Consider the following 24,595-nt stretch of genomic DNA (forward strand, 5'->3'; position numbering starts at 1 on the left):
AATCCTTTATTATGTTATGATGTGACAAGAGATGGGCAAAAAAAGTGTCAGTTTACTCTTCATTCACGACATGTTCATAGTTTAATGCAAGATAGCAATTATTTAAGCAATTAAAGCATGTATAAAGCAGTTTAAAGACAAATAGAGTTGTAATAAAATCGAGCTGTATATGCTTTTATATTTCATCGTAAAGGCCCCTCTCCTTCATCGCAATCTACCAAAAGCAGCTCTGGTCAATTGAGCAAGGCTTTTCTGGTTATTCTCCTTTTCTACATGCTGCATTGTAGGCACGGATCTACCCTTGTTTGGTGCCAAATTCATCATCATGTTTGGATTGGCGTTTGACATCATCATGTTGTTATTCATCATGTTGTTGTTTTGCATCATGCTATTAGCCATCTCAAACGCAAATGCTTCCATTTCGCGCATACGAACTTGAGTATATCTCCAAAAACACATGGCAAAATGGATCTACGCCATATAAAATCAGTATTGTAAACTTCAAATGCTTCCAATTAGACTTACATAGACAGAAAATAGAATAACAAACACTACCGCAGAAAACTTGACCTCATCTTCCCATAATCGAGCGCAATTGTAAAGGCTCAGTCCATTTCCTCTTGATGTAAACTCAAGCTGTGAGTTGGGTAGCAGTGTGCTGTTATTGGGAGGTGTTGAGAATAGATACTTGCTGGTGTCTTGTCTCGATTTGTTGATACACCACTGATCAAATTGTGGTTTTTGAACACCAAATAGGATCATGTTGACGAAATAACTGACCAAGAAGATGATAACGATGGTCCATGTCAAACGATGCGATATCTTCAATTGCCGAGGCGTGTTCTATTTCGCTCCATCAGTATTAAACTGAGTAGCTGGTGTCAAATCACTTACCAATGCAAAAGAATACAGGGAAATCAACGCTGATATAAAGAACAGCAGACATATCACGCCTTGCACAACCAGGGCAGAGCTATTGAGGTATGAATAAATGGCTGCAGCATGTTTATATCAGGCCTTTTTGCTATCATCATATCATGAAACACTTACGACTTCTTCTCTGGAAGGACAAGACGGTAACATACATGTTCAACACCTAAGTGATGTATAAGCAAATTTTGAATGATATCCTCTATTGCGTGTTTTGTTCTGTTATTACCAGCCATAGAAAGCATACAAATGGACCACCAAATCTCATGTCAAACATCAGGCAGATTTTGTATCTTCGAGGGTTTGGGTTTGCGGGGTATAATTCTTGCATTTTTGGAGGTAGATTGGAAAGAAAGGTGTAATAAACAATGAATGCATTTGATCAAGGAAAGAGAGATGCGGTGGTTACCCTTAGCAAAGTGTAAATCAAGTAATTTCCTGATTAGGTCTATTTATAATAACAATCAACCTGTAGCTCTTGTCGCGAGCTAGGGGTTGCATGAATCAATCTAGATATACGGCAGGCAAGAGCACATCCTTGTTTGACGCTTGGTTATAGCTTAGTTCTGCTTACTTACATGACTTGACCTGCTATTTATACCGATTGACTTGAAAGCATACACTCAATGGAAGCCATGCAAAATCAGATGTTGGAGGATGTTTGTATCACAGGTGTAACCTGTGCAGGATCTCTAGCACGTATACTGAAAAAAACGTCGGATTGACTAATCAAAGATCAGAACCTCCCCAAGAACATAACGCATCTAATTCAACATTAGGTAGTATTGACCTATAAGAGAGTTTTACCGTAGCGAGGCAAAGCTGCAGATCATAGTATTCAAGCAGCAAATTCGGCTTTTCATTTCCATTGTTAATAAGCTTACCAGCAACAAAACGCATCAAAACCTGCATGAATTAGCTTTAATAAAACCGATATGCTTCCTATTCAAATTAGAAATTACACAAGCTGCAGAGCTGCCCTTCCAGAAGATTTCAGCTACCAAGGACGTGATTCATGCCGTATAAATAAAGCTATAGAGCAAAATTATAAGCAAATTTGACAGCTTTCAAGCCTTCATATCTTGATATGTAGGCCTTTCTGAGCTGTCGGAATGACACCAAACAGTTGTACTTGAGTAGTAGTAACATCCTGATACCTTTGCCCAGCTTTTTGGGCCAAAAAAAACATGGCCAAAAATCGACCAAAAAGCATGAAGAATACCTCATGGTTTTCATCGAACATCAAACGATCGCGTTTTTCACCCTAAAAATGAAGACTTTTACTATGGTATATATTGAATCAAAATGTTTCTCTCGATCCAAAGCAACCTCTGAAACCACGTTTGTAAAGTCTCTATATGCAAAGTGTCGACATTTTGGTCAATAACCTCATTCCATATTTTCTAAAATTGCTCAGTAAGTTTAGCCAAAACATCTATTTTACTTGGCACCACTGGATGCGCCATGAAAAGTACTCTTAGAAAGCTTAAGGATGTATTGCATGATCATCACAATTTATATAGTCGAATTGTGCAGAATACTTTAAAGAAGTCGAAACTAGACAAGTTCTGTCCAATCTTGAGCAGAAAAAAAAAATAAGCTGAGTTTGAACTGATTTTGGTAGATAGGTGTTGCTGTTGCAGGCCGGCCCAAATGCGTTTCTGATGATGAAAATGATGATGGCAGCAATGATGATTGCGATGCTAATGAAATGAGGATCATGGTTTGAAAAAAAAATTGACTAGATTGAATTTTTTTTTTCTTTTGCTTTTGTTGGAAGTTTTTCCATATAAAAGTGTCTTTTGCAATGACAATCTCTCAAAAAGTCGTTGTAGGTCGTATAGAGGGTCTGTATTTACACATGACCAGCTGTAATATGTCGCCATCATCGAGCGTAGTGAGATAGATCGACTAGTATATACTGTACATACAAAAATTGAGGTAAAAGTACAGGATTTATTATTAGATTATTATATAATGATTGATAAAGAATATGTATTATTAAAATATTACAATGTTTACATGCATACAAGTACAATAATGTACATCAGATGTTTAGTTTTGCTGACCTTTAGATGTTGGCTTCGTTTCATCTTTCATTTCTACAGAGACATGTGCTGGTGTTGATGATTCAGCAGAATGGTGTATCTGTGCTTCGCTAATAATAGACGATGATCCATCAAAAGGGTTTAAATCGGGCTTTTCGCTCTCATCATTAGCCTGATCAAACTTATTCAAGTGATGAGCAGGGAGATGTGGCGTAGAATCATCTTTATCAAATGGACTTTCCTCGTCTGTTGGAGCCATATTGCGATCTGTAATACGAGGCGATGGTGGTGGGGATGAAGCTGGCAGAATAGGTGGTGGTATAATGCTGCCTGTAATGCGAGCTACATGCGCAACTTGGGGTGGTGTGACAGAAGCGGAAGGAGTAGCATTGCTCATATCGATGGCGGTTGCATGGGCATGATCATGATCTCCAGTGGCAGCTTCGCCTTGCTGCTGTTGATGCTGCCCTTGTTGGTGCTGTTGTTCTTGTTCATGTTGCTGTTGATTTCTATCACGGCGAAGGTCTGTAGGCAAGCAATCCCATTTACAAATAGGACACACTGTTGATTTCTGAGTAAGCCAAGGATCTAAGGTAGCACAATACACAATTTAGCTTCTGATTTCCAGTGCTTCGATGAGCTAAATTCTTACCTATACAGAGTACACAGAAGCCATGGCCGCAAGGAAGAATTCGTATATCATTCTTTCCAGGCACGAAATCCTCGAGACAAATAGCGCAATTGATATTCTTGATCAAATCAGGCGAGTATTTATCAATGGGTAATGCATTGACAATGTCCACAGGAAGCGGATCTATATGCGAGGCTCTTGGTTGCATGTGAAGTCCATTGCCACCTTGAAACCCTGTGTATCCGTTAGGATAACCTGCTCCCATTCGACGAATTCTCCACCATCTTAAAAAGATGACACCTATTTTACACCCTGTAAGTAACACATCCGCTGCAAGCACACTTTCGGGATAATAATTTTACCAATCAAGAATATAGCAGCCAAAGCAATGATATAGGATAAATAGCCTTTACCGGTTGAAAAGAAACTATCGCCACCAGCATAGCCCCAGCTTACTTCTTCCAGATATGGCGTAATTAACCAAAATGTTCTCATGTTTGGAACACTAGCATTGTATGATTGGTTGATTCTGTCCACAAACGTAGTGCCATAGACATTGGGTACAAAGTAAACCACTGTAGTGGAAGGACTCGTTATGCCAAGATCATTGTCGGTCATATTCATTACAGATCTATTTTCTGGTAACGGTGTAGAGTATTCGGGCGGACTAATGCTTCCAGAGCCAACAACCGGCTTTAGAGCAATGGTGATGTTGTTGTTGTCATTGTTGTGGGTATCATTGTCGTAAATAAACATTGCAGTAATGCTTATATTGTTGGCTAATGCCAGATTGTTTACTACTGTCAACTTTTCGTTCCAATTGCAATTGCCTCTCTTTACAAGCGCTATCTTTTGTGCGTACTCAATGGATGTGGCATTGATGCTGTTGTGGTTTATTTGCCGAATAGTGTCCATGGTGATGTTTGAGGATTTACAGCACTCTCCAAAGTTGAATATGATTCTCTGCAAACCAAATGATTCGCATCAGTGCACTTGCAATCCATCAACATCTGTTTGGGTATACTTACATCAGGCGCATTCCTTGGATTGGAATCAATGTGGATACCCTGAAAGTCTTGCGATGTTGCCATGTTTGAAGTGGATTGAATGAGAGTGCCTTGACTGTTGGGCTGTGAAATGTCCATGGTGAAACTACGCTCCCAAAACACTGGGTTCAAGGAATCTGCATGTATAGAGCGAGCACATAATGCTAGTAGTAGTAATAAGGTGCACTTCATATAACTGAATAGATGATAAAAAAAAATTGAATAATGAGCAAAAAGAAAAAGGAATCCAAGCAACATTGAACCCAAGGTATAGTTTCAAGATCAATTCGATTTCCGGTTGAATGGCTCTATCGACAATGTCTCAGGTTTGTGAAATGACGAAACATTACTAATTAGGACACTAACATTGATATTATCCATACCATAAAAGCACAGCTCATCAGTATGTACGCATCATGATCGTAAACAATCGATAGAGGAGCTTTTAGGCTAATAATTGTAATGGCCGAGGTTCATTTTATCTCTCTTGTTCGCTGACTCTGCGCCAGAAGCGAACCATTACAAGCGGCTTGTTTAATTGGGCCATTTCAGTTATGAGAAAATATGCTATCGCCACAAAGGCACCAAAGATCCCATGGAAAATTGTTGACAGAAACCTCCATAGTACGATACACAGCCTATAGAATGCTCACTTGTCATGCTGAACATTTTGCAATCTCATGTCGAAACACTCTATTATCGAGTTGTAGTTATGGATAGATGGTATGCTAATTCACTTGCAATATGTACACTACTGTGATCATGGCAATGGTTAAAACTTTGGGCCCGAGCTATTGGCAATCAATACCATCTAAATCTAAAACATAAGCACTACAGACAACTACACTTGGCGAATGACATTCCGGACATCTGGTTTCGATAGGTTGAATGTTTCAAATCAATTGCCTCAGAATGTATGAGTGACCATGCCGTTTCCTGTTTATGCAGCAACTGCAAAGGACCTTTAATACAGTGAGGCTTTTATTGGGGACAATGCCAGCTCTGAATCAAGACACCTGTTTCTTAGAGCCTTACTGCACATTACCGTAACATTTCTCTGATGAAAATTGCTTATAAAGCTATCTAGCAAGTTGCACCATGGTAATGTTGACAGCTTCTTCACCTGGTAAGCCTAAACACATTAGCCAGTCAGCCTACAGAGCTCCTCGAAGCGGCCAAAAGGTCTTTTCAAACAAAAGACCCCTTTTTCTCGAATCACATTATGGGAGTTTCATGATCCACCCTATCAACAGAAAAACTGCTTAACATGTCTGAACATCTGAAATGCCCCCACCCACGTATTTGGGATCACACGATACTTCTGCCAATGCCGACTTGTCTGCAAAGCGTGGAATACACGCGCCACAGAAACCTTATTCTCTCTTGAGCATCGTTTATCATTTGAACGCAACATGATCCAATTTTATAAGTATCTATCAACAACCCCATCACTAACGCACAACATCAAGATACTACGAATTGGTCTTTCGAGATGGAACATTATAGATAAAGCACTCCACACACGATTCTTCATCCTTGTGTTGTTTCCCGCCATCGTATCGTTAACAGGCAGCCTTCATCCTAAAGCGATCGCAATACTGGCAGAACTCTTTTCAGCTGGCATTCCAAAAATTCAACAAAATCTAACGTCTGCCGATATTACACAACGATGGTTAGATGAGAATCTCCACAAGATGCTCCTCTGCTCTAATGAAAAGTTGGTTCAACAAGCTCCAGTTGCAATTCTATCATCATGACTTTGGAGTCAACTCGTTGCAGACACAAGTAGAAAGTTGCATCAGACACGTCTATCCTTTCTCTGACGTTTTGGTGAGAAACCGGCATGGAAGTAGTGGAGCAAATCCTTTCATTACTTGGCACTGAGACAGAGTATCATTTGCGGATCATGGGAACCGATAAACCATTTGTTCACAGCTCAGTTTCCACGAGTCATCAAAATTGGTTCCTGATGCTGAAACGCTTATTCTCGAAACACAGCAAATCCCATACCGAGCCCGCTCTTCTTGCAGCTTGATGTTGATAAACCTCAAACATGTTATAGTGACATGAGCAGCAACACTATCGCACATTCTCTAAAAATTATGAGCATCACATGAAAGCCAATATTGAATCACTTTCCGTAGATTGGCAATTGTATGTAATGGCCTAGGCGTTTCCTAATAGTAGCAATTCGCAACCGATGATATGGATTTGAGGGTGTCTCCCAGTAGATTTAGCCGCGCACAGCAAGAAAAGAGTAGCTTCCCAGAACCCGGAGAGGTCTCTATTTTTACATGATATCTGTCCCACCTGAGCGGATACTCTGTATTTGGTGATATCTGTAATCACACGAAACATTATAGTAATTTGCACCTACGGCATGTGAGCTAATTAACTGATTTTTTAGAGTCTAAATTGCAAATAGCAATTGCTCGATGAATGGTTCCAGTCCTCTCGATTGAGCTGTATGTGCTCAATCACTTTTTCGTAAAAGTAAAACAAGTTCATGTATATCTGCAATCATGATCTCGCACAAACAATGGGAAATCGATCATCTACATATCAAATTTGTCAGCCCCTATGACAATGGTTACAGTTCACACACACACACACACACACACAGTATATCAATCGAGAAAACCAGAAAACTGAGATTGGTACAATGTATAGAATGTATTTGGAATGTCTTTTTATGCGTAAATGGACATGGTGATCTTGTAGTTAAAAGCTGCCAACAGAGCTACGTATCTGGGACGGTGTAGTGTCATTAGAATGCTGTTGATTGCGGCGTTTGTGAACCACTAAGCGTTGTATACAAATGGTCAGTGCCTCCCACAGTGATCGAATCTATTTCCTTATATACCGATCTCTAGCAAACCATCAGTTGCGCTTTTTATACACTCCAATTCATTTTGATCCAACAACACAAACGCATGCACCTAATTCTTTATTTCATCCTCTAACCGGAATAGTGGGTTTTGATGGAAAAGTTTTCTTTAGTTTCCAATTAAATGTAATACAAGAAAAGGGTAGAGTTAAATTTCAGATATCACAAAATGTAACACTAGCAAAGCCAACTGCAGCACAAACCAATAAACTCTAAATCGCTATAGAACAAAGCTTTGTAATATGTTTATTATACGTTTGTATACAGATTTGAATAAATAAAAGGATTATACACATACATGCCTGGAGAAGAATAAAAGAATACATTGGTATTTAGAGATATGTAAAAAAAAAAAAAAGAATAGTAATAATAGTATAGAATAGTAGTAGTAGTAGTAGTAGTATTAGTGTATTGTGTTCGTATAGTGTCGATCAAACGTATACAACTAGGTGTTTCTTCTATCAGGCGATTGCCATAACCAATCTCTCACCATTTGCTCTCCAGGTTGGCCTGGCTGTTGCTGTTGATACTGGGATTGCATGTTGAGTTCACTCATGTCATTGCTACGTTCCCAGGAAGGACGTCCGATCTTGTGAGGGGATCTGGTCTGTTCGTACTCGATGTAATCACCCTCACCATCACCATAGCGTCTTCCGGATTGAGGAGAGGAAGTGTTGATGCGGCTGATGCTGCCATTATTCATGCCACGCATGGGGATGTCATGGCGGCCCATTTGAGTTGGGTTCGTTGATGAGCCATATCTAGCTTGTTGTTGTTGTTGTTGTTGTTGTTGTTTGATATCCATCATGGAAAACATGACGGGTTGACTGCTGTAAGGATCCTCGACAGCAAGGTTTCTTTGTTGTTGTTGCTGTTGATAGGCATCTGGAGGAGACAAAGGTCTGCCTGTGCCAGCTGAAGATGTTAAGGGCATAGTGTCGTTGGAGAGCGAATGAGGATAATCGACTGTTACTGGCGACATGGCACGCATAAATCCACCGCCGTTGGGATTGTTGCCATTGTTGTTATTCGTGGAAATGGCAGCACCAATGTACTTGCCATCCGCATTGACATTTTCAGTGATGCCACGAGTGCTTTCGTTCACGACAAAGTTGTTTGCTCGTCCACTGACTCCACCAGGGCCAGAGGCCTGTGGTCTGGTTTGGTTGCGAGATACGTAGGAATCATCGTTGCTAAGTGAAGTGCCACCAACTTCGCGGGAATATTGAGGACGGGGGTGAAAAATCGAAATCTATATTTGGTGATTTTAGTTGAGATTAGGGTCCTATTGTATTCTGTGTTTGCTAACGTACCAAAAGCAGCCATAGGAAAACGGTACAAATGTTCGCATTGGCAATGAGAGCATCAGTAGCAAACTTGTTGGAGTTGATAATCTTGCGATCTGTCAAACCGTCAGAGCAAAGAATGATGATGGAAGCAGCATAGAAGAAGAGAATGATTGAACTCAATACATTCATGTCCTTGAAATAGGCCAATCGAGTAACAATGGCCTTGTTACTGGCACCGTTATTTCTGTGTGATAATGCGATAATTCGCTTGAATCTAAAGTGGGACCGAATGCCCAATAAAGACGTAATTAAAGCTATAGGCTGGTTAATAAGGTGTTTTCACATGGGAACGGTGCTACTCGATCTCTTTGTGTGTGTGTGTGTGTGTGCGTACTGTACCTTCAATGCCATAAGCCAACTGAGGAATGCCTTCTCTTTTACTGACATCGTCTCTAAACACCCATTGAAGAATAGGGAACATGGCCATACTTCCCAGAGCCCTGCATTTGAATGAGACGTTAGGCTGTGAACACGGATTGACTAGGACAACCATACCACAAGATGTAGAACTTGAATTCGAAAGAGCTCATGAAACTCTTCTTGGCCACCGCATTAGAGAGGTAGTTCCAGAACGATTGCATCAAGAAAAAGACACCCACTTGCAGTGAGAAGGTAACGCATTCGACATAGTCCATTGCCTAGTACAACACCAATGAAAGAAAGGTTGGCACACCAATGTAACACAATTTTTATGTTGTTCCAATCAAAATTACCATCATATTTGTTTGATGTGTCGAGGACCACATAGCGAATGGCTTGGTGATGATTTTGCCTTCATAGACGGTGAAGCCTTCCTCGTATTTGACATAGGTTGAGACAATATCTGCGTGATAGGTGGGTGTGCATGTGTGAGTACCATACAATGCAGCCAAACAACAAGCCCGTTAGCGTACCCCACATGAACTGCATTAGCATCATCAGTATTAGCAGTATCGTAATGATCGACTTCAATTCTCCAGAGATGATCGACTTTAATCGCAGGCATCGAAATCTATCGCCTTTCCAGACACAGAATATGAAATACACCGAAATGTATGTCCAGATGGTACATCTCTCTATTGTGTCATTTGCATTAGTGTCTGCAAGCATGCGTGTGTGTATGTAGTTGCAGGGCTATACCTAAATATGAAAAATCACTACAAATGGAATTCAGGGGCTGATTTAGATTAAATGTTTGTGTATCAAATGGTTGCCTAGATTTACCTCAAATGGGTCATAGTGAAATCAAGCTATGTATTGGAAACAAAAGCAAGAGAGAAAAACAAGAAGGAAAAGAACTGGTAAATCCTATTAGTCAAGAAGGAATATATACCAAATGTCTTTGATGCTGTACGACTATGGCATTTTTTAAAGAGGATCTTGTAAAAATGGGTAGTGTAACTGCTTTTTCCTTGTTTTGGCCCCTCTCAAATCTGATCTATATTCAGGAACCAATACACGAGTTGGAGGGCCATAAAAGGGATGCATTCATTTACACGGAGTTGATGGTATTCTTTGCTCGGTTGGCTTTATTTCTTTCTTTCTTCCTTCTACTTCTTCCTTTTTTCTTTTACTTGTTTTCTACATTCATTTCATCTCATCAACCTCTACGGCCATCAGCAAAATGAAACTCAGTCTACTTTTAACCACCTCGATCTCGACCCTCTTTTACATTGTATCCGCTTCTCAACAGTTTGATGTCAATTCAGTAGCTCTTGAGAAGAGAGATCATGGTTTACCTTACGCCAGCTTACCATCAACCACTTGCGCTACCCCATCCACTTGTAGCAGCATTTCTGGAACTGTTACCTGCCGTTGTAGCGATACCGTCACCACATGTATCAACACAAGTGGACAATACTGCTGGGGTTCCATCTCATTGAACTCAACTTCATGTCCTACTGTACCAGAATCATGTTCATCTACCTTGACTGGAACCAAGACTTCATGTCTCTGTAACGACAAAAATGTGCTTTGTGTAGACAATGCCAACAACTATTGCTATGGATCAGTGAATGCTGGTGCCGTCTCCATTTTACCTATTCCTTACGCTGCTTCCTCTGCTGCCTCTGCCTCTACCTCTGCCTCTGCCTCTGCCTCTGCCTCTGCCTCTGCCTCTATCCCGGTTGCAAGTGGAACTACAAACCCTACCATGTCTGTTGTTGGTGCCCCCTCTGTCGCTCCAAGTGCTACACCCTCGACATCTGGGTCAAACACATTGGCTACTAGCGGCATGTTGACATTAGGCTGTGCTGCTTTGATTGCTTACATTGCCATTTAAGCTAAATATCTCTTAAACTTTTCTTTTCTTTATTGTTGATTAAAAAAAGAAACAACATTGTCTCGTCTACTCAATTTTCTCCTTACATTCGATGTTTTTATTTATAGAATCAGCATCTTATCAAACATTCACCATACTCTCGAACAAACACCATCATAAATCAATCAAAATCAACGCTAGTTCCAAAATGTATTTTGTGCATATTTTTAATAAAATTAAATTTATTACTAAATGTTTATTGTGTTTATTGTCAAATGCCTTGTTTGACCAAAAAAAAAAAAAAAAAAAAAAAAAAAGCCATTTAAGCGTCCAACAAAACGTTGAAATGTGCACCTTCTTGGTATTCTTGCTTCTCTTGTTGTTCTCGATAGAAAGATGTCAGGCCAAGTTTATTATTAGATTCTGGTAGAAATATATCATCATTTAAATTATAAGAGTTGTACAGAACAATAATGAAATTATCAAAATTTCATTTGCAGTATACGCAGATTTGTTTGTATCATATGAGTTTTTGGGATTTGACATGGACCTTATCGTGTACAGCATACGTGTGTTTATGCCGTGAGACTTCCACGTTTGATTTGCAATACATCGCTTTGTCTAGAACACGTAAGGTTATCTCCCTCCTTGGCACTATTATATTAGTATCTAAAAATATTTAAACTATTTATCCGTTTCACATCGATTGATCATTGACATATCTTCTGTTTAAAGGCCATGTACTGATAAACATGCAACAGAACTTTTCTTTTACCTGCATAAGCATCATCAGATCAGAATCTATCATGGTTTATGTAAGGTTCATTGTTATTAGATTCAGCCCCTGAAATTAAGAAAGGTACCATATTTCAGCGGCGATGGTATACATGTGGTTTATTATTCGTATAATAAAGGTATGCTACAATTTCTTGGTTGTATTTCTACAACACAATGTTAAGCCTGACTCCTTGTGAAGCTCTAACATTGATATAGTATTAGGCATAAAGTAGTGAGTCTCTATCTTTATCGACTCCTTCTTGTCCCTCTCCTAAATTACTTTTCTTCAGTTTATAAATGCCTGTCAGGGTTTTATATTGAGTTGGTAATAAGAAAGGGCTTGTATTATCTGAATCGAATCAGACTGAGTAAAAGAAAATCCAGCGCGCCCCTTTTGTACAGCGGGATATATCTAGCGGCCGCATACACCGTTGCATCCCATGACACATTCGCCGTATACCACGCCTCTGTATTATCATGAAATTGCTAGTTGGCCATTCGTTAGCTGATCATTCATTCAAAGTGTACACGTCTTCATTTTCAGGTTCGCTTTTTGACAGCTCCTCTCTTTGTAAACTTGGTATTTGTGTGCTGTTGATGTTCTTCAATAATACAGCAACCTCAGCAAAATATATCATACGAAAAACCTTGAGATAGAGTTTGATTTCATCCAAACAATCCAACATGACTTGCAAACAATAAGTGAAGTTGGAGCAGGGACTATACCTCGGAATCATCGCTCCTCCCCTTTTCTCTATTCCGTTCTGATTTCTCTGAATTTCGAATTGAATTTCGCATTGAAAGTAGCATGTTGTTATACCAGTTTTTTGCGGTTTAAACGATGGTGCAATTGAAATTCGGATAGGTATGATGGTTGATGAGAAAAAGGAGATTTTAGAAAATAGTTAATTTTGAATAGAAGCTGCTAATAAAACTTTTTAAATTACTATATGAATATGGAATGTATGTGTAGTGAAAGTTGTAGAAGGTAGTTTTTTTGACTAGGAGATGTTTGAAGTGGGGTTATTGAGGAGGATGTCGATGAGTAATGATGGAAAATATTCCAAATGACCGATTTTCCAAGGGCCATATCTCTGAATTTTACTAAGTAAACTGATTTATCAGAAATAAATTATTTATAAAAAAGAGCATGAAATTAATCAGGTAAAGAATATCGTTTATTACATTGAAAATAAGAGGGTTTATATACTATTCGAATTAAGGGATTTGATGTGAGGATAAGGTATTAGATGGGTTGGTTTGCGTGATAGGATAATAGATTGGATCTATTATCCTGAACATGCCATGATATGGATCGTAACTGAATCCTGTTTCATGTCAAAGTTTATGATCTGATGTGATCGGTGCTTGAACTGCTTGTTTCTACACATTTGGAGATCCGGTTTAGAAATGATACATCAGTCAGGTATAACCAGACTTTGTGAATACCCAGTATTTAGGAAATATTAATATCGAATTAATTTTAAGATTATCAAAGGTTATATTCAATCTCGGAAATACTTCTTTATATAAATCCTGCCAAGTTTGGTCTGAAACTATATCTCTGCAGATGGCAATACAAGAAGGGCAAAAACTTGAACATTACGTGAGACGTTATTAAGTAAAAATTATATAAAATGAAGTTGAGGCTACCAGGGGTCGAACCTGGAATCTCCTGATTCGTAGTCAGACGCCTTATCCATTGGGCCATAGCCCCTCAACTTATTTTGTCAGATGCGAATACGTAGAGATAGTATATGCAATCTGAGATCTGATCGAGATAGATATAGATATAGATGTAGGGATTATGCAGGAATGTATATAGCCTTTTAGTTGAATGGATAAAAAAGGTGCTTTATTAATATTAGATTTGAACATTGATTTTATCCAATATAGTTTGTGTAATGTTGTGCGCTATCCAGGTTAATCGCTGTTTAATGTTCCTGGTAGCTGGCGCTCTAGGTTTAAACCTGCGCTTCTTATTCTTGTTTGTGTTTAGTCTGTCAATGATATCCTGCAGATCTAAATCACTGTCAGAATACCCTTCTACCCTGACATTTTTGTCGTGCCTAAATTTAGGTTTAAGCCAAATTTGAAAAAAGCGACTAAAAGGCGCCAGCACATACTCGAAGGTTCTGGAAACTGATAGCAGCAGACATTGATCTGATTATTAGTTGCTATATCAAGTATTATATCTACTCGAAAGTTCTATTGATTAAGTAATTATCGATCGTAGAAATACTGTAGGGGGAAAAATGTCCCGTTCGTTCAAATAATCTTGATTTTTACCCAGTGTATTGCCAAAACTAAGAAAACAAATCTACCCCATACTGCGTTCAATAGAACAGCTTATAGGAATTACAGAAACATAAAAGCCTTATGGTTGGACTTTATTTTAATCACAGTATAACCAGCTAAAGTGAGACATGGCAAAAATGTTAGTTGTGTGGAATACATCCACTATGATCTGCATTCCGACAGTTCATCCAGTTACCAGATCTAGATATAAACTGTATGTACACTGGATTAGATGTACGATATCGATTTATACTATGAGAAGATATGGACTTCAGATACGCTAGTACTATAAGATTCATACTATATAAGATATAGGCTATAGATGGCACTGCAGTGAAATCAGGTTTAAATAGATTTCACAAAAAAAATAAAGCAATAGTAAAATACAATAGAAATCAACTGTATTTTATTTTGTGTATAAAATGAACTGAAAATCCTGGAATTGAGTAAAAAAAGAAGAGTATTTATACATTTGCAACTAGCTTGTAGGATTAGTGATGATAGAGAGCAATAGGTGCTGCTATTGCGATATCTGGCAAATGTTGTTGATGTTTGATTTAAAGTGGTAATCAATGCAAGAGCACTGGCCATAAGGGTCGACTTGAGTAACCTTGATGGGCTTGGGTGAGCTGTCGTCATAGCATGATTTAATGTAACCTTGATGGTTTAAAGTGTGATGTTTGTTATTGAAGTATGGAAATCCTTTATCTGGGATATTGTGCAACTATGGCAGCAGGACATAGTTGTCATATTTGAATATGCTTGTTATTGATTTGATTTTATTTGGATAAAGATACCATCACTTATTACGACCATCATGGGCGTGATTGAATACACTGTGACCAGGAGTGATTCATTCACACGATGTGCGATATAAGCATGCATCTTTACTTTAGTATTTTTAAATGGTTTTTTGATGTACATTTGAGCGCTTTCATTAATAGATCCAAATAGCATGAATTTGAATGAGTGCTATTTGATGAACTTTGGTTTTCAATTAAGTTGCGTTTGGGTGGCTATTTCATTACACTGCTGTAGTGTCTATTATATGATTTCCCTTACAAAATACAAATAAAAAAACATCGCTCACATAAAATTATTTAATGGATTATAAATTCAATGATCGCACCTTATAATACCCTTGAACAAAGAAGGATTTGAATTGTTTCCGTTTGATTACGTTTTTATTATTACAAAAGACACAATAATGTTGAATGGCAGATCAACAGAAAATCAACTAGTTGTAGACCTTTTCTCTTTCAATCCCTCAGCCAATTAAATCGCTTGAAAACTCCGCTAACCTAAAAAAATTTTTGCGAGGGTTTCCCCCTGTTTTGATGTGAGGCAAAATTTTAAGCTCCGCTATATAGCAATATAGCTGTTACTATCATCAAATCTCCCTCAGGTGCTAGAGCATGCCTTACTTACACCACCTAGCTTTAAATTCAGGCATTGAGACCTTCAATCATCACTAAAGTAAGTAGTGATAACCAAATGGAGGCAGCCTATCTACCTCTTAGCCTCGGATAGAGTCTTGTTGAGCTTCAATGATAGGCATATCCACACAACGTAAAAAAAGGTATGCTTCAAAAGAAACATAATAATAATAAAAGAAAAAAGAAAAGAACATAATGCTATAAGAGTATAGTAGTATGTAGATAAAAAAGAGACACTCACACGAAGCGAGTCAAAGAAAAGCATAACAAACACAACATCAAAGATGTTTAAAAAAGCTCGTTGCTGTTGCAAGAAAAATGCATGCATGAGCAACGTGCATGGTAGCAATAATAGTCGGATGTAAAGCAACATGACACACATACGCACAACTGCAAAAGCAACAGTGGTATTATAAGTTTGCGCTACAACATAATGACTAATGCTGTTTCATGTAAAGCTACAGAGGAAACACTACCAACAAAAGAAAAAGAAGAAGAAAAAAGCGCAACAAGGCAAACATCATGAATGCATTATCACGAGAAAGGAAGCAATAATATAAGCGTTCAAAGAAGTTTTATATTATTGCTACCAGAAGAAATAAGATACTTACGACTTACCACAGCCACAGATAGACCAGAGGATACACAATCACCAGAGGTAGACCAGACAACGAGCTTGCACCAAACACAGTAGATCAAGGAAGACCATATTATCAGCAGCAGCAGTAACACCAGCACCGTAAAAAAAACCGAGGAACGAGCGACACCACATAACGAGCATGCACCAGAGACAGTAGACCAGAAAGACTGTATTAGCAGCAGCAGCAACACCAGCAGCAACACCAGAAGCCAGACCATCAGTAAGACCATCAGTACGACCATCAGTAAGACCAGAAGCAAGTCCATCAGTAAGACCAGAAGCAAGACCAGAAGCAAGACCAGAAGCAAGACCAGAAGCAAGACCAGAAGCAAGACCATCAGTAAGACCAAAAGCAAGACCAGAAGCAAGATCAGAAGTAACACCAGCAGCAATACTAGCAGCAACAACAACAGCGTAGAAAAACCGAAGAACGAGTGGCACCAGAGACCAGACAGATTAACGAAACAACCGCCCGAGATAGGGATCAAGAAGCCGCTACCAGACATAATAGACCAAAAAAGCAGACAGCAAATATAGCAGAGAAGTGATGGCAGCAGCACCCACGTCAAACAGGCAAAAAAAAACTATCGAAACCTAATAAACAAATTCGATTAGTGCTTGTTCTACATCTTTCTGTGCTCGTTATCGAATGGTACTTACTGTATTCCACTTCAAAGAAGCAGTATCAAGTACTTTTGACTGTGCAAGGCCGTGTTATCAGAAGCTAGAGTGTTATTTTCAATCAAAAGGGTCCCAAAACAGGTATGGTTTGATACTAAACGTGTTTTGCAAAAAGGATAAAAAACGATGGTATGGAAAAATCAGAGGGCGCCCTATCCGACGTCACAACCAGTAAATTTGGTCTCAGTTCTCTGCCGTAGCAGCCGTAACTGCGGTAATTTAATTTGAAATTGTGCAATGGTATTTTCGTGTTCAAACTTGACTTGATCTCACATCCTTTAAATGTTTTTGCTAAGTTTGACTATGAAAGTTGTCGTCGAGACACCCTACTTTCTAATGCATTTTTAGAGAACTAAAGAAGCCGCATCGCATAGTGTTGATTGCATCCAGCTTTTAGGCCGAAAATAATGAGCAATTTGTAAAAATATGAAAACAGGTTTTCTGTGAACATGTCCAGATCTAGCATATGTAAGCCTCATAGAAAGAACTTCTAATGTTGCATTTCATCTTTACAATTAATCTGACCTAATATGTATTATAGCAAAAGTCTTCACTTTTGGGGTGAAAAACGCGATCGTTTGATTTTCAAGAATTTTCCTTTACAAATACTCATGAAAAAATGAGGATTTTCATGAATTTGCAATGACCTAAAAAAAATTGAGATAAAGCATCAGTAGGTAAGGTGTAGCCAAGAAGTGTTATTTGGTGCTATTTCAAGCGCCCAAAACGCTTTGTAGCATGAGTTATTCGTGCTTGAAAATGGCTAGCTTTGAACAAGATTCGACCTAAAAAGTGGGCGTAGTAGGCTGCGTTTCCAAAGGTGTAAGTAGATTACAGTCCTGTCTGATGACCCAGATGTTCTGCATTGTACGGCACTTAGTTTCTAAGTGATAGATGTTTTGATTCTAATTCTAAGACGGAATCTTTCTGTGAAATACATCCACTATTATGATCTGCATTCCGACAGTTCATCCAGTTACCAGGTTTAGATATAAAGTATATGTACACTAGATTAGATGTACAATATCGATTTATACTATAAGAAGATATGGACTTCAGATACGCTAGTACTATAAGATTTTTACTATATAATACGAGCCTTTCGACACTTCGGGTGGTTTCCTGACCTACGTTTCGCTTCGGTGGAAACCAACCTACGTTCAGGCGGCTCGCGCTGCCGCGGGCCTTTGGCTAATACCACGAATAGATAAAAGCTAAAATGTAAGAAACTTTATTAAATGAAAAACTTTGCATTTTTAAGAAAGAATTTCTTGATAGACAACGTTTATAGTTTGTCTTGATTGTTCGTTTTCAGCCTTTTGTAAAACAATTTTGAGATGATTCAATGTTGTTACTCTTGATAGAGCAACATACAACTGTCCATGGGAGAAAACGGGGTCCAGCAAAGAAACGACAACATTGCGGAGGGTTTGCCCTTGAGCTTTGTTTATAGTGATAGCGAAGGCGCTTTGCACTGGAAATTGCGTTCTTGACAGCTTTCCCTCGAGTTCTGCGGTGTCTTGGTCACTGTGCAGCGAAACTTTTGGAATGTATACAAAGTTCCCTTGGTGGCTATCGCATGCAATTTCGGCTTCAATCGTATTTCTCATCAAATTTCTGACTATAAGACGGGTTCCATTGCATAGGCCTTGTCTTGGATTGATGTTTCGAAGACACATGATAGGCTGGTTGACTTTCAGCTTTAGTTCATGTGGAGGCATTCCAGAAGGTTTCAACCTATTCAGATACTCAACAGGTGTATTAGACGGAGACCCTGAATCAATGATATGTTCATCGTTGGATAGATATACAACAGATTCTCCAGAAAATGCTACCAGAGCTAGATCGTTTATCTGATCCATCACCGCATTCGTTGCTGCCAGGATAGTTGTGTCTATAAAGGACGTCGGTGAAGACATCATAGATACATTACCAAAAGCAATTTCAATAATCTCGCTGTAGCTTTCAATGTAACTACAATCCAAATGGGGGTCAATGGCCAGAGTATCACCAAATTGATGTTGGTCAGATCCTTCACCAATACGGAGCAAGTATTGAGCGAAATCGTTAGAACCGAATTGAGATGAGAAAGAGCCTTCATCGTTGGTGAGTCTCATATTTTGAGTCAGTCTGAGACTTTTAGTATGAGACATCAAGTACGATGCCTTCAAAGAGGCTGCAACTGCATCTGCCCTTCTACCTTTCTTGACTACCGGGAGAACTTGACGAAAATCCCCTCCAAGAACAACGACTTTTCCACCAAAATGCTTTCCAGCATAAGAAGGATGTACTGAGGACATCAAATCATGAAGCGATCTGTCTACAGCCTCAAATGCGTGCTTGTGAGTCATTGGTGCTTCATCCCAAATAATCAGCTTTGCTTCCTTCAAAAGTTTAGCAGTGTTTGATTGTTTTGAGAAGTGGCAGGCTGATGTTTGGTCTGTCTTGAGAGGTATATTGAAAGTACTGTGAGCAGTACGACCGACCACCTGGTAAAAGAGTTGCTGCGATACCTGAAGAAGCACTTGCCAAAGCAATTCCTGATTCTGCTCTAACCTTAGTGAGAAGAGTATGATACAGATACGTTTTTCCAGTACCACCGGGACCATCAATGAAGAAACATGTAGGGATACCAAGGCCAGGATTGTTTACAGAATTAAGCACAGTGTTGTATATTTGAAGCTGATCAGCGTTGATCCTTTCCTCGTAAATTCGAACTTCAGTAGCCAAAGTCTCCAGATTATGCCCAACTACTACCTCGATCAAATAATGATCGAAGCTCTTCATCCTACTGATTGAGAACAGATTCATCGATTTGGGGCAGCTCAGGATAATTCTTGACTGATTTTCCATGCGTCATTAATTTTCTACTAATGTCAGTCAATGCCTTTTGATAGCAAAATTCCAGCTGAGCATCAGTCAATTCTTGTGGAACAGCTTGAGATTGTTGAATTTCATGAATAAAGTCTTCAGACAGTTGAACCTTGTGATCATCCCATAGTTGTTTGTAGGTGGAGATAGTGCAAAATATCAGAATGGTTACAAAAAGATCTCGCACCTGAGAGGATCCAGTTCTTATCATCGCATATCCTTCATCCAGACAAAAATGCCATTCATCCTCGTTTGCTAAGAGTCCCATGGATTGAGCAGCTTCACGAAATGTGACATATTGAACACCATGGACGTTTTTTAAATTATCAAAGCTTTGAGGGCCACGAACATGCAATAAAAGTAGACGCATGCAGTATTTCTCCATATTAGCAGCACTTGGAGGCACGAAATACATTCTGCCTATCCCTTTAACACGGTTCTGGCTGTTGATGCCTCGCCTTCTTTTTACCCATTTTTTCTGCTTTTTGTCGAATGAAGAATGTCTTGGGACATCAATATAAAGCAAATTCTGCGCAAAGACGTCTCCTGATGCGTTCAATTCAAAAAATGCTTGCAGAGTAGTCTTCTTTGCTGTGGCAGCATTTACGACATTGGCAATAGTAGTGTTGTTAAAGTACACCCTGTGCTGATCTGGAAGATCAACTGCCAGTCGAGTGACTGACGGAAAAGTAGAGTGTAAACTCTTTCCAAGTAAGCGCCAGCAAGCTTCAGACGTGGAAATGTATCTGGCATTGACCCAAGTTGAGATCTCGTCTCTATCGCTATTATCTTCTTGAGGCTGCCCTACTGTAGGAGCAGATGATGTGACCGTAGAGGTGGATGCTGCTGTCATAGTAGAAGTGGCAGTATTGCCGTTGGTTGTGATATTGACATCTTGGGCTTGGTCTCTACTTAATTTGACTTGAGATTTGTCACTACCCTTTGTGATATATTTGTGAAGATATTTGATTGCCTGGGCTCCTGCGCAAATTTCAACGTTGATATGAGCATCATACTTTGTCACCAAGTATAAGTTATGAGGTACGACCCATCGATTATCTGCATAATAATCCCCAAATTTGACAGGCATGCTTCTTGGTTGACTTCGTCGTTCGTAATGAACAAATTCTTTTGAATCGATGAAAGTCTCTTCGGCGTATTGCTTTGGATATTGCTTGGTGCACTTGAAATTATCATCTAAGCATGGCCTTTTTTTATTGATGTTTTTTCCGCATGGAGTATGCATCATGTTTCTAACGACTGTAGCATACGCTTTGGGGTGCTTGCTTTGATCTGGGAGTTCGGCACTGACATACTTATCATACTTTTCAAGAGTAGGTCTGCTCGGTTCATCCACAATAATCACCATATGAGCATGTGGCAGGCCACGTTTCTGAAATTCAACGACATGAGTAAAAGCCAATGACATTACCAAAGATGTATGGTTTTGTCTTAATATCAGAAATCAACTCCTTGAGCTTCATGTCGAAAACTCGTGCACACAGATCCGGTCTGTTGTCAGTTGGGCTCAAACCACCGTTGCGTAATTCATTGACAATTTCGGGCCAGTTTGGATTGCAGGTAAATGTTATGAAATAGCTTGGTTTACCCAATGAAGAAACCATTGCCATTGAATCCTGATATAACTGCTGCATTGATCTTGGTGATCCAGTAGGTGATGAGGGTAAAATAATTTGCTTACCAATCTCCTCAGTGGAGATGGTGCTATCAGGTACCGCTGCATCTGTAAGCCCTGAATACAGCTCTGTTCTTAACGATCCCTGGTTATTTCGTAGATATTCCAAACGTCGATGTTCAACCTTCACATACATGTCCACTACATATTGATGGAGTAGTAGCCGGCCGAAATAATGCAGCATTCCTGCGTTGGATCTCACTTGCAATCGATGAACATAAAATTGCATTACGCTAATGTTTTGCTGGGCTCTTCTAATGGTGGTAATAGGCCTTGTAACTTCTTGTTCGACATCATCGCCATCGATTTCAGTTTCAACTGCATTGGCAGCATTATCGTTGTAATGAAATAGCCACCCAAACGCAACTTAATTGAAAACCAAAGTTCATCAAATAGCACTCATTCAAATTCATGCTATTTGGATCTATTATTAATGAAAGCGCTCAAATGTACATCAAAAACCCATTTAAAAATACTAAAGTAAAGATACACGCTTATATCGCACATCGTGTGAATGAATCACTCCTGATCACAGTGTATTCAATCACACCCATGATGGTCGTAATAGGTGATGGTATCTTTATCCAAATAGAATTAAATCAATAACAAGCATATTCAAATATGACAACTATGCCCTGCTGCCATAGTTGCACAATATCCCAGATAAAGGATTCCATGCTTCAATAACAAACATCACACTTTAAACCATCAAGGTTACATTAAATCATGCTATGACGATAGCTCACCCAAGCCCATCAAGGTTACTCAAATCGACCCTTATGGCCAGTGCTCCTGCATTGATTACCACTTTAAATCAAAAATCAACAACATTTGCCAGATATCGCAATAGCAGCACCTATTGCTCTCTATCATCACTAATCCTACAAGCTAGATGCAAATGTATAAATACTCTTCTTTTTTTTACTCAATTCCAGGATCTTCAGTTCATTTTATACACAAAATAAAATACAGTTGATTTCTATTGTATTTTACCTTTGCTTTATTTTTTTTGTGAAATCCATTAAACCTGATTTCACTGCAATCGTCATCAGTTTTACTATTAACTGCATCACCTTCATCATCGTCTTCGAAGGAGGTGTGGAATTTGAGGCTTGATAGACTAAAATTCACGGAAAAAAAAGATTAAAAAAAACAGTAATGTCAACTTGATAAAGGTATATTTTATTATCAAACTGACAGGTGTAAAGTAAACTGAAGTCTCTCTACTGGCGAGGTAGATGATCCTTCTTATATACTATAACAATGGATAAAAGTTCTATTAATTAGATTAACAAATAAGTCAACTCAGATCAACTAATGTCTAATCATGCTAAAAGACAACTCCAGCAAGCTAATCATGATTTAGCTCTGTCTGGATGAATAATTAGACTCTCATCCGAAGTACCCTGATCTATCCTTTCTATAAGGATAATTAATATCGATCTAGCAGCATGTATCCGATAGGTACAGTCTTCTTAGTCTATATTAATAGTACATATCTGAGTGTATATCGCTAAGCATACATCTTTAGCATGTATCTGGATATATGGCATGTCTATAGCATATCGTATGCATGTCTATAGCATGTCTCATATATAGTACAAGTCTGTAGTACATAAAGTATCTGTAGCTAGTATCACGGATATAAGCATGTGTCTTATAGCGTGGATCATGAAGTGCACATCTGAAGCAACAAGCTCATATTGCATTAATCTTGGTGCCTATCCAGATATGGTAAACATCCGTAGTCAATGTCGGAATACAAGTATAAGTCTATAGTGCCATCCATGTCCGTGGTGCCATCTATAGCCTATATCTTATATAGTATGAATCTTATAGTACTAGCGTATCTGAAGTCCATATCTTCTCATAGTATAAATCGATATCGTACATCTAATCCAGTGTACATACAGTTTATATCTAAATCTGGTAACTGGATGAACTGTCGGAATGCAGATCATAGTGGATGTATTCCAGACAAACAAAAAAAAAGTTTTTGTCACGTGATACCGCCCTATACTGACCGTTTGTGTGGCAACCTCTTCATCGTAGGAACATTTAACATGGGCGTTTCATGGAGCCATGAATTCGGCAGTCTATTGCTTATAGCTGTACGTGTGCTGTTTTCCAAAGGCGAAGAAAATAGGCTGTACGGCATGGCAGAACTGTCTGTCACGTTGCGAGTATATAAGAGATGATGGAGTATCTTGAGCAACTACCAGCTTTTACGGCTCGAGATTTAGATTGCTCAGCAAATTTAATGACAAAAGAAAAACATCTGATGATACTCTCTAATAAGAAGGAAAAGCAGCAATATTATTATTTTTATACAGCATTTCATTACATATATAAATATATCAATGTAATATAACGTTTAAGGTGTGATGGCAGAAGGAGATTATGAAAAAAAAAAAAAAAAAAGATGAGAGAAGGGTAAATTAATAATTGTAGTTATCACGACTGAAATTTGGGTCTTGAATAAAAGCAGCAAGCACTTTACTACCAGTCTGTAATAAAGGATGTCCAGCAACACTATAAATTTTAAATGAATACAGGTGCTAAGAAACCTTCATCAACCCAAACTTACATTTGTAGGAATCTCTCTAAACCCTCTCTGCGTTGCTCAATAACATCATCAGCGAATCTGTTTGTGAAAACCTTTCCTGGTAAAGGGGGAATGTTGACTCTTGTCGATTCACGCTCCAAAACATCTCTGAACCATTCGAAATCACTGTATCTTCTGCGAACTGCAGACTGTTTCAACTTGAAAGCCGGGATATTTGTCTACAATCGAACCATCAGCGTCTAATCTCATCCTCAATAATATAACAGCTACTTACTCTGCAAAGAATCTCGTAATCGGTATACATTTTGCGGCCAAATCCTACAACAGACTATCAATACCTTACCAACTTGCATGCTGCCTGAAAGCTTGGCAATAAACTACAAATACTAACCATGTGTTTGAGGATTTTTTACTTCAATCTCTAAAAAGTTCTCAGGGATACCGTAACGTTCCTCGATAGTTTGGTCTCGGGTTGAAGCCCCCGTCATGGTTTGGAAAGA

General features: G+C 38.8%; 9 protein-coding genes and 1 non-coding gene across 10 annotated transcripts; 1 reads left to right on the plus strand and 9 right to left on the minus strand.

Annotated features, from left to right (window-relative positions):
• Positions 1-204: 204 nt before the first annotated feature.
• On the minus strand, positions 205-1,261 carry ATC70_009820 (uncharacterized protein; the record flags this gene model as incomplete). The annotated part of the gene is made up of 5 exons (XM_064829048.1): positions 205-471; positions 526-843; positions 895-995; positions 1,051-1,096; positions 1,160-1,261. The coding sequence occupies 5 exons, from the start codon at positions 1,259-1,261 to the stop codon at positions 205-207; spliced, it is 834 nt and encodes a 277-aa protein (XP_064686250.1).
• Positions 1,262-2,985: 1,724 nt separating this feature from the next.
• On the minus strand, positions 2,986-4,847 carry ATC70_009821 (uncharacterized protein; the record flags this gene model as incomplete). The annotated part of the gene is made up of 4 exons (XM_064829049.1): positions 2,986-3,566; positions 3,631-3,909; positions 3,972-4,572; positions 4,638-4,847. 4 exons carry the CDS (start codon positions 4,845-4,847, stop codon positions 2,986-2,988), a joined length of 1,671 nt encoding a protein of 556 aa, XP_064686251.1.
• Positions 4,848-7,987: 3,140 nt separating this feature from the next.
• Positions 7,988-9,791, minus strand: ATC70_009822 (uncharacterized protein; the record flags this gene model as incomplete). Its single annotated transcript, XM_064829050.1, has 6 exons — positions 7,988-8,794; positions 8,856-9,145; positions 9,231-9,331; positions 9,387-9,529; positions 9,605-9,714; positions 9,785-9,791. The coding sequence occupies 6 exons, from the start codon at positions 9,789-9,791 to the stop codon at positions 7,988-7,990; spliced, it is 1,458 nt and encodes a 485-aa protein (XP_064686252.1).
• Positions 9,792-10,494: 703 nt separating this feature from the next.
• ATC70_009823 (uncharacterized protein) lies at positions 10,495-11,151 on the plus strand (the record flags this gene model as incomplete). The annotated part of the gene is made up of 1 exon (XM_064829051.1): positions 10,495-11,151. The coding sequence occupies one exon, from the start codon at positions 10,495-10,497 to the stop codon at positions 11,149-11,151; it is 657 nt and encodes a 218-aa protein (XP_064686253.1).
• Positions 11,152-13,551: 2,400 nt separating this feature from the next.
• Positions 13,552-13,624, minus strand: ATC70_009824. Its single transcript has one exon. It is a non-coding gene; the product is annotated as a tRNA-Arg (tRNA).
• Positions 13,625-16,290: 2,666 nt separating this feature from the next.
• Positions 16,291-16,787, minus strand: mtd1_2 (Methylenetetrahydrofolate dehydrogenase [NAD(+)]; the record flags this gene model as incomplete). Its single annotated transcript, XM_064829052.1, has 2 exons — positions 16,291-16,675; positions 16,735-16,787. 2 exons carry the CDS (start codon positions 16,785-16,787, stop codon positions 16,291-16,293), a joined length of 438 nt encoding a protein of 145 aa, XP_064686254.1.
• Positions 16,788-18,218: 1,431 nt separating this feature from the next.
• ATC70_009826 (uncharacterized protein) lies at positions 18,219-19,571 on the minus strand (the record flags this gene model as incomplete). Its single annotated transcript, XM_064829053.1, has 1 exon — positions 18,219-19,571. One exon carries the CDS (start codon positions 19,569-19,571, stop codon positions 18,219-18,221), a length of 1,353 nt encoding a protein of 450 aa, XP_064686255.1.
• A 179-nt stretch (positions 19,572-19,750) lies between these two features.
• On the minus strand, positions 19,751-21,202 carry ARV1 (sterol homeostasis protein; the record flags this gene model as incomplete). The annotated part of the gene is made up of 1 exon (XM_064829054.1): positions 19,751-21,202. One exon carries the CDS (start codon positions 21,200-21,202, stop codon positions 19,751-19,753), a length of 1,452 nt encoding a protein of 483 aa, XP_064686256.1.
• Positions 21,203-21,233: 31 nt separating this feature from the next.
• Positions 21,234-21,758, minus strand: HGT20_20 (Bifunctional purine biosynthesis protein PurH; the record flags this gene model as incomplete). Its single annotated transcript, XM_064829055.1, has 1 exon — positions 21,234-21,758. One exon carries the CDS (start codon positions 21,756-21,758, stop codon positions 21,234-21,236), a length of 525 nt encoding a protein of 174 aa, XP_064686257.1.
• A 2,209-nt stretch (positions 21,759-23,967) lies between these two features.
• On the minus strand, positions 23,968-24,583 carry ATC70_009829 (uncharacterized protein; the record flags this gene model as incomplete). The annotated part of the gene is made up of 4 exons (XM_064829056.1): positions 23,968-24,061; positions 24,117-24,313; positions 24,370-24,413; positions 24,487-24,583. 4 exons carry the CDS (start codon positions 24,581-24,583, stop codon positions 23,968-23,970), a joined length of 432 nt encoding a protein of 143 aa, XP_064686258.1.
• Positions 24,584-24,595: the final 12 nt, after the last annotated feature.

This window comes from Mucor velutinosus (genome assembly GCF_035048745.1).
Source record: "Mucor velutinosus strain NIH1002 chromosome Unknown tig00001563, whole genome shotgun sequence".
Classification (NCBI taxonomy): Eukaryota; Fungi; Mucoromycota; class Mucoromycetes; order Mucorales; family Mucoraceae; genus Mucor; species Mucor velutinosus.